Source organism: Centruroides vittatus, unplaced genomic scaffold (genome assembly GCF_030686945.1).
Source record: "Centruroides vittatus isolate TY-2023 unplaced genomic scaffold, ASM3068694v2 contig_377, whole genome shotgun sequence".
In the NCBI taxonomy this organism is placed as follows: Eukaryota; Metazoa; Arthropoda; class Arachnida; order Scorpiones; family Buthidae; genus Centruroides; species Centruroides vittatus.
Genome location: NW_027122198.1, coordinates 484486 through 496496, shown reverse-complemented (window position 1 = coordinate 496496; position 12011 = coordinate 484486). Strand labels below are relative to the sequence as shown.

The following is a 12011-nucleotide window of genomic DNA, read 5'->3' as shown; positions in this document are numbered from 1 at the left end:
AAATTGGCCCGGAGCGGGACTCAAACCCACAACTCTCTTGCTTACCATGCAGATGCGTTGCCAGTTACACTGTCCAGACCTCCAGTCTGATCTCCTCTTCCAACATATATAAGCTTATGTTATAACCATCAACAGTTATTACAATGCCAGTGCCTAACGCTTCCCTCTAGTGCCAAATTAGTTGCATAATTTATTTAGTATTTAGTCATGTCTAGCCTGATAGAATTTGGCATTTGGTTGGAGATGACAAATGTTGTGTATAAGCAATAAACATTGTACTTATCCATATACTCTTGTTTACAAAATAACAAGCTACAGCAATAGTAACAACAAACAGTTAACCTCTAAAAATTGGCATTAAATGATAAGTTAATTCTTGTAAATGTTTTAAGATTATATATTAAAAATATTTTTAAAAAATTTTATAAATTAGCTGATCCCATTGATCAACTTTTAACTTTGGATTTAAATTAGTTGTGTACTAAATAATTTAAATTTTAAAATCTGAAAGCTTTTTAAATATCTTTTTTGCATAAACTAACATAAAAACATCAAATATAAATTTTAAACACTGTAGTTCTATAATCTTTTGTCAGATATTTACTTTACTTAAATTATGAAAATTAAAAAATCTGTCTAAAGATGAAATGAAAATAATATAAAAAGTGCTATCAAGAAAGTGATGAGTTAATAAGTGAACTTCTCAAACCTGATAAATTTGTATTACACCAAACAACTACCAGATTTCATTGGGCAATTTAGAATTTTAAAATATTCTAAAAGTGATTTAATTTAATTATAAATTAGTGAACTATAAGCTCATTCTTTCAATAATAATTAATTTGGATTGTTTACTTTTACATATAATTGATTGTGTTGTATATTAATCTGTACTTATTGATATAAGGGGTTAGTGATAAAAAAATTAGCAAAATAAACATAAACATAAAATAGATGTAAAAAATCTGTTAAGGTGACATTTTCAGTGCAGAAAAACTGATGGGATGCTTACTGAATTATGGTCAGTACAATAAGAGGAAATAACAATCAGTCCAAAAGGAAATGGTAAACAAAAATTTTTTTAATACAAACTGAAAAATGTACAGTTTGCTGCAATTTATCTTGAGTAAACGCATATATGGTCAAAGCAAAGTCACAATATTAGTTTACTGACGATCCAACAAAACTTATGTAGTAGCTTTTTTCTGAAAGCCACACTCAACAAGAAGTACTCTTTCATATAGGGATACACACTTCTAGCATTTTTTTGCCCCTATTCATTTCCTCTGATTTTATTGATATAAAATTAATTTAAAATTTATTAGTTTTATAAAATAAAAACATATTCATTCCACATAAAATTTGTCAAGAAGTTTTTATTTAACATTACATTAAAATTCTTTTTGTACTTTTTGGTTTACAGTTGCATTATTTCTATTAAAAGTACAGTATTAATTTACATTAATCATAATTCTATAAATCATTAAATATATTGGTCTTACATTTTCAGTTAAATAATTTAAATATTTGCAGACAGAACTGTTGAGGGAGACTGGGAATATTTTCCCAAGACTAGAGAAAAGTCAGGGAATTTGTAGTGATTCCCATTCATATAAATTAAATGTTATTTTTCTAACAAAAAATGAAATCTTTAAGGCTGCTTTTTATTAATAAACAAATATTCTACATATTTCATTTGTTCAAAAAAAATGGCAAAAAGGACCCACTAAGAAAGAGAGAAAGCTTTCTCTACCCCAGACCTATACAATCTCTCAAAGGCTCTGTTCCGTTTTCATATCATATTCTAGTATAGTTTTACATATTACCTCTCCAGTAATAGTTTAGTTTTAGATAATCATTTTTAAATATATTTCACTTGTATAAATTTGAAGCAAAGAATGAAAATTTTTAAATGATCTAATCTCTAGTTCATTTTCTTTAGTTGAGATATTTAGAATATACTTCTGAGGATGGATTGGAAGTCACTCTGATTATATTAAATTATTAAATTAAAAACTTACAAAAATATATTGTCCTTTTTTAAGAAGTTAAAATATATTTAAAAAGTTTTGTTTTTACCAAGATTGTTTTAAGTCAAACAAAACTTCATTTAATATATAACTTTAGCATAAATAAATTAGCCAAATTATTTTCAGAAAATAATTACAGTTTATATATTATTGGATCTATAAGTGAAATAAATATTCAAAAAGAATTTGAATTAGAATTATTCTTTGTTGACATAATTTAATGATGATTTTCAAAAAATCAAAAAACATTACTTAAATTTTCTGATTGATTTTAAAAGTTTTCTGAATAATTATTTTGATAAATTTATTTGATAGAAACTTTACATTCATAATTTGTAACAATTTTAATTACATGATTAACAACTGTTTTTAAAAACAATGTATCTATATTTTAATCTTATTTTTGTTTTTAATAATGTATGTATATTTATTGCAGTTTCTAAATTTTAAATGATGATAATTTTAGGTTGGTCCGACTGATGACCAGAAACCAATTCGAGCAAATGCAAGACTGAGAGTATTAAGTAAGAACAACTTTTTAATGTTTTAAGATTACTTTTTTACTACATTGTGAAGTTTGTAGCAAGTTGATATGTCATTCCGCAAACAGAAAACATAAAATACCAATCAGTTATACACATATAATACAGGTCAATTTTATTTCGCTTGTCGAATTGGTTCTTGTTACATAGATCCCAACTTACAGGTGATAAAAGGTTCTTTCATACATACGATAATTGGACTTATCGAATGGATGAAAATTGGGTACTCGAGTCGCAACAAAGTTATATGTGAGAAGACTTAAATCTAAGGCTTAACCTACTTACAAACTATAAGGAGAAAAGAAGATAGATAATTAGGAATAGAACAAGAGGAAGATGGAAATCCTGGAGTTCTATTAGCTGGCCACATTTTTCATATGGAGAACAATAGGATCCCCAAGACAGCCATAAAATGGGTTCCTCCTGGTGCCATTTGACTATGAGGATGCCCAAGGAATACTTGGTAGAACTTTTCTCCAAGATCTGAAGATACTCAATATGATGTGGGAGGAAGCTGAACTCCTTGCCTACAATCAAAATCGATGGAAGACAATTGCTGCCCAGTATGTTACTTAGCATTGGAGGAACTACTACTACTACCACTGCATTCTTCTTATTATATAAAATTAGACTCCTTCAACTTTTAACTGGTGTGTGTTATGATTAAATCTTATAAATCAAACATTTTTTTTTTACTCCTTCTGGGTTCTTCAGGCTTCTTTTTAATTGTAAAGTAGCCAGATCTTATAAAACGGATATGAAATTTGAACATATTCGAATAGAGTGATGGAAATTTTGTATGACAAGCTCTTCTGCGCATGCGTTCTCGCGACATGTTTAAATATGCTCGAACATAATGATCATTGTCGAAAAACGGCTTTAATATCAAGTTGGAACTCAAAATAAATGTGCATGAGGATGAGTTTGGCATATAACAAGAACTTATGTGCATGTGTTCTTGTGTTTCCATAAATAAGATTGAATGTTAACTATTGGTATCAAGTATAGTCTGCCACGCCATTAAAAGACATATCTCGTCTCTAAAATTAATGCACATGGATGTGTCGCAAGCTTTAAAAATCTCCATCACTTCTAACCATTTGAGGTGTTTCGGGTGTGGGGTGGTGACAATGATTTGTGCTCTGGTGAAGTCTGCCACAATGTCAGGGTCCGTCCACAATGCCTTAATTAGAAGAGCTCTTCTAATTAAGGCCTTAAATGCTGCCATCTTGTATGGAAAGGGATCACATGACGCAATCGGTATATAAGTGGAGATAGCATATGGTTTACGATAAACAGATGTGCATATGTCTGACCCCTCAATTCTGATATCTATGTCTAAGAAGTGGACCCTGGTGGGGTTGTTGTGTTCTATCTCCAGGAACAGTCCATACGAGCTGTTCTTGGAGATAGAACAACACATGGATACAACAAACTTACACAAAGAATCTCTGAATGCCTCAGATGTGCACAGACAGCTTACAACATTTCACTGGAAATACAGAGGGATAACCAAGGAAAGGATATGGAAAGGATCCCTCTCACTTTTAACCCCCATTTGAAATCATTGTACACCACTATTGCAGAGACATCAGGTTAGTATTGCCTACAAGAGATTGTTATGCATGCGCATAAGTTCTTGTTATATCACCTACTCAGACTCAGCTTCTTAATAAATCTACTAGATACATCCAATACACCTTATTGCTGAGAACATATATTTATTCTTATAACAAACGTTTTCGGCCCAATTTATGGGCCATCTTCAGGTTACAGTCGTTCGACTCTAATACAAAATCGAACTCGTTCAAAATTAAATCAAATTAGAACATACGTTATAAATTAAACTAATAGAACAAGTATAATCCAATAAATTAAATCAAAATAAACCAAACATGAAAATGAAAATAAAATACGGTACTGGCCGTAAACATTAAGGAACAATTCCTTATACATTAATCCAGATATCTATTGAGTCACGGTAGACGCATTATTACGTGTGTTACTTCTTACTATGTATTTCCAGGATGACGGTAACCCCGTCGCATCCTTATAATTTAAACATCTGTCAGCCAAACTTGCTCTGTAAATTTCGCATTTCTCAGTTATGGATGAGAGCGTTGGCGAGCATACTTTTGCAAGAATTTTGGCATCCTCCCATTTAACAACCGAACCATCCGCTTGGGCCATCTTTGATAATGCTGTTGCACACTTGTTTTTAGCGACATCGTACCGGTGTTCCTTTATCCTCACTCCAAGGTTTCTATTAGTGACTCCTACGTAGTCCTTATCTATTCCCAACTGGTCATTTTTGTAGGGAATTGCATATACTCCTGCCTGTTCTCTATCATCAATTCTTTCCTTGTCATTTCTAATCAACCTATAGACTGTGGGGGCCCTTTTGCATATTATACTGGCGTTTTTGTGTCTCGCTATTTGCTTCATAATCGGGAAGAAACATTTATTATACGTAAACTTTGTGAAGTTACCCCCAGTCTCCGGTTTTTTCTTAGAGTTGCTCCTAGGCTTTACGTACGCCGTTATTAAACGCTCTATAGAATTTGTTCCAAAGCCTAACTCTTTTGCAACCTTTTTGATTCTACCCAGCTCATCCATCGTGTCCATTATATTTGAGCAATACAAAAATGCTCTTCTGATTAGGGCCCTGAATGCGGACAATTTATAAACCGTTGGGTCATTAGAATTTGCCGGAATATACATCGGATCCTGCGTGGGCTTTATGTACACTTTCGTGCTTAAAGCTCCATTTTTAAATTCAATGCCAACGTCCAAGAAGTGTAGCTCCTTGTTACTAATTTGCTCAAGGTTAAGTTTTAAGCCATGTTGGTTAGAGTTCACTTGGTCTAAGAATCGTTGTATCATTGCGTCATTCTTCCAAATAATTAGAACATCGTCTACATATCTTTTGTACATGATTATGTATTCATTATAGTTGAAAAGCGTCATGCGTTCCATCTTTCGCACCACCAACTCACAGAGCAGGCCAGACATCGGGCTGCCCATTGGGACTCCTCTTAACTGCTTATAAACTTTACCTCGGAAACTGAAAAATGACTGAAAACATATCAGATCCACCATTATCTCTAAATCTTTTCTGTGTTCGTATGCTTTTGGGTGCAACCCACATAACAGGTTCACTAACTCATCAAAGCATGAGGTAAGATTTATTGAAATGCAAAATTTACAGAGCAAGTTTGGCTGACAGATGTTTAAATTATAAGGATGCGACGGGGTTACCGTCATCCTGGAAATACATAGTAAGAAGTAACACACGCAATAATGCGTCTGCCGTGACTCAATAGATATCTGGGTTAATGTATAAGGAATTGTTCCTTAATGTTTACGGCCAGTCACCGTATTTTATTTTCATTTTCATGTTTGTTTTATTTTGATTTAATTTTTTGGATTATACTTGTTCTATTAGTTTAATTTAAAACGTATGTTCTAATTTGATTTAATTTTAAACGAGTTTGATTTTGTATTAGAGTCGAACGACTGTAACCTGAAGATGGCCCATAAATTGGGCCGAAAACGTTTGTTATAAGAATAAATATATGTTCTCAGCAATAAGGTGTATTGGATGTATATAGTAGATTCTTGTTATATGCCAAACTCATCCTCATGCACATTTATTTTGATTCCAACTTGATATTAAAGCCGTTTTTCGACAATGATCATTATGTTTGAGCATATTTAAACATGTCATGAGAACACGTGCAAAAGATCTTGTCTTACGAAATTTCCATCACTTCATTCGAATATGTTCAAATTTTGTATTTGTTTTAGAAGATCCGGCTAGTTTACAATATTTTAATTGTAAACTGAACAAGAACTTGATCAGATGCCTGAAGAAAAACCCAGAAGGGGTTAAGAAAATGTTTGATTTACAAAATTTAATCATAATACACGCTAGTTAAAGGTTAAAGTGAGTCTAATTTTATATTCGTTCTGGTGTGTGGTCCAGATTTGTTTTCTTATTATTATAGCAGCTTGTACTCACTGCATAACTGTTTAACATGAAAAGAAACCATATTTAGACAAATTATACTGAAATGGATAATCTCTGCTCAAAATAAGATAAGCAAAGTGTGTACCTTATGTATTGATGCAAAATAAAGTAAAAATCAGTGTTTTGTTTAGTGTTAAAATAACTTTCAATTTACTCTAGTTTGCACATCTGTCTATATCTACAGTATAGAAGGTTTTAGCATTGTGATAAATATTTTGTTATACTGAATTATTGAGTTTGCTAAAATGAGATTTATTTTAGTTATTAAGTAAGTTCAAGCGCACGAAAATTATTTATTCCAAAAATTTTGTTGTTATAGAATTTGTTATAGCATAATTTGACCTTTATGTATCCTAAATGATTTCTGTGTGCAGAAAACAGTTTGGCCTAGCATACTTACATGATACATTAGCAATGACCAATATGCCATCTAGGCACTTATGCTAGCTTATGGGTATAGAAAGTTCAAGCTCTACTTTAAATTGTTTTCTGAACGTTTCAAATTATTAAGATATGGCTTTATGAAGAAATATATCTGTATAATTGTTTGGTGAAATTAAGACTGATAAAATATAGCAGTTTAATATTAAGTTTTATTGTTGTCAATATATTCATATATTTTGTTTTTAGTTCCTCCAAGAATAATTACCATTAATAATATACCAGGAGATCATCAAATTGAAATTGTAGAAGGTGTTAAAGTCACTTTAATTTGTGAAGCAAGAGGAAGTAAGCCACCAACGCAATTAAAATGGTATTGGAAAAATATGGAACCAGTACCAGGTAAACAAATACTGTAACTTTTGTAGTTAATTGTATTTGATGACAATTTTTTAATTTAAAATATAAGTTAAAATGTACTATTATATAATCATATGTATGATAAGAAGTATATTTAACTATTACAGTTTCTCTTAAACATGCTAATTCTGAATATGATTATTTCTCTTGAAATGAACAAAATTTGGCATTATATTTAATGAAAGGAAAAAAATAGCCATTTGTTTATGGAAACTAAAAAATTACAATTTATTTAAATGTTTTTGGCCTATAGTTCTTCCATTGTCAGCTAACAATGTACTGTACACAACTAAAATGAACACTCTTATGGCTATAGACCCAGAATAGCCAGATGTCACTGCTGATCAGGGTTTGTTTTTACCATTAGGTAAACCTAGGTGATCACCTAAGAGTGCCAAGATATGGAGACTTCAGTTTTTTTACTCATTAAGAAAAGATAATTGTTAATTAGTGTTAATTAATAAAAATTTTTTACAGTGTTCTTAATGATGATATTTTTTAAAATATTCACGTGTGTGGCTACATTTGTACTAATGTGAGCATGATAATGTACATATTTATGTAGAGTTTAAAGGAAAGTCTGTACATCCCAGTAATTTTTAAATTACCTGTAGTAGTGCCATGAAAGTAATTGACACCTATAGGAAAGTGACCATGCACAGTCCATTGAATGCAATTTTAATGCCCCTAATGTGAAATATGAAACTAAAGAAAACTACCTTGGAAACCAACAGAGTTAGGAAGGAAAACATCTAATTATAAAATGAAAGAGCATTGTTTAATTAGTATAAGATGACACTTGGTTTAGCAGAAACATGTACAGGTAAGCACAGAAAAGACTAAGTGTCACTGGAAAACTGATTTCTGACATTTGGCAATGGAGTTATTGGGTCATAGTGATTGTACATGTACATGCCAAGGTCACCTGACTTAACATTAATGGACTTCTTCTTTTGGGTACAGTAGACTACTCGGCAAGTCAGTTATACCTATGCTGCAAAAACAGATATGTATGTGTTGTTTTGTGCATAAATGTTTATAAAAAAAACTTCATTTAACTTAGAGCTTATTTTTTTTGTTTTCAGTACTGTTTAATTATAAACAAATGTTTACAGACAAGTGTTTTCGATCTAGGCGAGATCTTCCTCAGGTCTACGTGAAATGGAATGTTTTGGAATGTTAACATATTTCGAAGAAATGAAACTGTTGAATACATAAAATACAATAATTACACAGTGTCAACATAGCTAGAGGAAAAGTACAAGAAAAAGTATAAAAATAAACATTAAAAAATATTAAAAGTTGATGTGTTCAGTATATTATCACAATGACACAACAACTTTGTGCTTGCATCATCGTTGTTCTCACATACATATAGTGTTTTCCGAGCATATGACAGGCATTGATCCTCTTTAAAGTTGAAACAGTGGCCTTTGTTCTCCGATTTAAAAATTTCTATGGCTTCCAGAGTTTTTATGTATTCAGGATGCTTGGATGTTTTGGTTATAGTTGCCTCATTGAGTAGGGCATACACATTGTTATCAGATGCATAAGTGGCTAAGGCAGTGCTATTTTTCTTTTTATTTATATCATATTTGTGTTCCACTATTCTAACTTTGAGTGAGTGTAATGTTGAGCCTATATATTTCAAGTTATTGCCAAATCTATCATTTCTTACAGAAACCTCGTAAACCCGTGGAATTCTGAGTAAGTTGTTGCAATCCTTCCTGTTTTTAAGGATATTAAAGATGATATGGTTGTGTCTGAATGTTAATTGTATACCCTTGTTGTTGTTATTTCTTTGTATAAAGGCTACTGTATCAACTTCAAAGAGGATCAATGCTTGTCATATGTTTGGAAAACATTATGAGAACTGAACCACAGAAAATTTAAGTCTTTTAGAAGAAGTGGGTAGTCAATACAGTAATGTTCTTTTACATACTTCGGTACATTGGCTTAGCAAGGAAACAGTTCTGAAAAAGTTTTTTCTTTATGAAAAGAAATAATGCTGTTTTTACAACAAAATAATAAAATTTACAGTGAACTGCAAAATGATGAATGGTGGTGTATTGTAGAGTTTCTATGCGACATTACAGAGAAGCTTAACAGTCTCAATACTGGTTTACAGGGTGAAAATAAAATAATTTTACTGATGGCAAATAAAATATTTGCCTTTGAAGAAAAATTAAACATTTATTACCAAGGAATACAAAACAAAATACTGTGAAATTTTCCAACCATGACAAACTAGACAGTATTAATATTTCTCCAGAAACTATTCAAATTTTTAAAATTATTTAACTGTGCCATCAGAGGAATTTAAACATAGATTTCATGATCTAAGAAAAATAAAAAACATGCTGTTGCTCATTGAAAATCTCTGGCTCTTGGAACTGGCTGATATATTGGCATGTAATTACGCAGAGCTATTTGACGAATTTATTGAGATGAAGAACATTACACACCTGGAAGCTATTTTTAAAGAAAAGAGAGCGGAAGATAATTACATTGACTTCTGGAAAATAGTGCCTGAACAATAGAAGACTGTAAAAAAATGTGCTCAAATTTTACTTACATTGTTCACATCAATGTATCTATGTGAAACATTGTACTCAAAAATGAAATATGCAAAGAAATATATAGAAACCAGCTTACTGATTCACACCTGGATGCTGTTTTACGAGTAGCATGCAGCAGTTACAAGCCTGATTTAAATGAAATTATGAAAATATGTTTGCAATATCAAGTCATACTAATTTTCTAGGATGAGTGAAAAATTATGTATGTTTTTTATTATAATTGTTATGTTGAGGTCTACATATAATAGCTATCATGTGTATGTGGCCTGAGAAAAAAATAAAGGCTGAGTATGGTGGTTCTAGACCAGCATTTCTTAACCTGGGGGTTGCGGTGATATTAAAGGGGGTCGCAAAACAATAATGAAATCATTTTATGAGAAAAAATCATTTATTATGAACTTATAAACATTTTACTTACAATAAGTACACATGTAAAGAAAAAATTAATGTTATGGTTGCATTTGTTTACATTTATAATTACAGTCAAAATTCAATTAGTAATAGTAAGGCTTACTGTTATTAATACTTTGGGTGGGGATTGTGAAATATTAATTTTATTTATATTTACTATTTGGTGGAGCTAAGAAGATTGAGAATCGCTGTTCTAGAGGATGGAGAGGGAAAAACAAGCTGATCTTCAATCCAGGAAAAATGATAAGAATTGCCTGGAACAAGCCAGGTGCTCAAAACTTGTACAGGAGAGTACCGACAATTCGGATGGGGTCAGAAAGTATAAAAATAGAGAAAAACATTAAATATTTAGGGATTACACTTGACTTTAAGCTTCTTTGGATCACACATATTGAGAACATTTGTAAGAAAACAGGGTTAATCTTTGTCTTTAAGGTTGCTAAAAGCAACTGAGGGCTTGACTCTCATGCTATGGACTCAATTTAACATGATATTTATTCCAATAATTACCTATGCCTGCCCAGTTTGGGAAGAAGCCACTCACAAAATACATAATAAAAGGAAACTAATATCAGCCCAAAGGAAAGCACAACTGATTCTTACCAAAGGTTAGAGAATGACTCCTACTAACAGCCTCCAGATAATCACTAGAAAAGACCCCATGGATCTCGAAATCAAATACCAGCATTAAAATGGAAACTGAAACATGATAATGACATCACCATTGGGGATGAGAGACTTAAAAAGATGATTTTGAATGGAAGATCTCTTACACACTTATCCAGAACCCAAGTAAAAGAAAATATTTTTACTCTGAACCATTGACAGACAATCATATAGACGTATACACAGATGGGTCTAAAATTGACAATAACATTGGTGGCAGTTATGTAATATATCAAATATGCAGAAATTGAGAGTAAACTTTTGAGAAGTTTACCCTCAATTTCCATATATTTATGATATGTTAGACGATTATGATTAGACGATACATGCAGTGTTACATAAGCAGAACTGCTGGTGATTGCCACTGCAGTGGAAGACTGTATTGCTAAATTCTCACATCATAACATTAACATCTATTCTGACAGTCAAGCAGCTATTTACATAATTCAGAACAATGATATTCACCTGATTACAAATAATAATAATACTATGCTACAAAATTCAAATGGTGCCTTCTCTCTTAATTGGCTGAGAGGACACCAGGGAAATATTGGCAATAAAAGAGCCAACAAATTAGCAAAGAAGGCAACCACCAACCAAGAAAACACCATAATATACAGCAAATTACTACCTGTGACAGGATTTAATGCTATAAAAAACTATATTTTAAAAGAATGGCAAATGTTTTGGGACAACTTCCATAATGAAACAACTTACTCATACCAGACATTAAAAGTATCTACAAGATGATTTGGCTTGAAATCGATCACAATACAACCCAATTTAAAATGAACCATGGCTACTTTCAAAGCTACTTACATAGGTTCAAAATTACTGATAGTGATAAGTGCTCTATTTGTGACAAAACTGATGGAAGTGACCACTACCTGTTCAATTGCCCTATAGTTGAAAAAGAAAGAAAGGACTTACAGCTAATTTTAGGCTACAAACA

The 12011-nt window shown here is 31.6% G+C and overlaps 1 protein-coding gene across 8 annotated transcripts in view; it reads left to right on the top strand.

Moving 5' to 3' along the window:
- LOC136975640 (nephrin-like) overlaps positions 1-12011 on the top strand; it is a 120168-nt gene that overhangs the window by 60018 nt on the left and 48139 nt on the right. For all 8 annotated transcript variants that reach the window (XM_067270721.1, XM_067270719.1, XM_067270718.1 and 5 more), the window contains 2 exons: positions 2497-2554; positions 7233-7385. In XM_067270721.1, coding sequence (XP_067126822.1) covers positions 2497-2554; positions 7233-7385 — 211 coding nt within the window. The remainder of the gene's footprint in view (positions 1-2496; positions 2555-7232; positions 7386-12011) is intronic.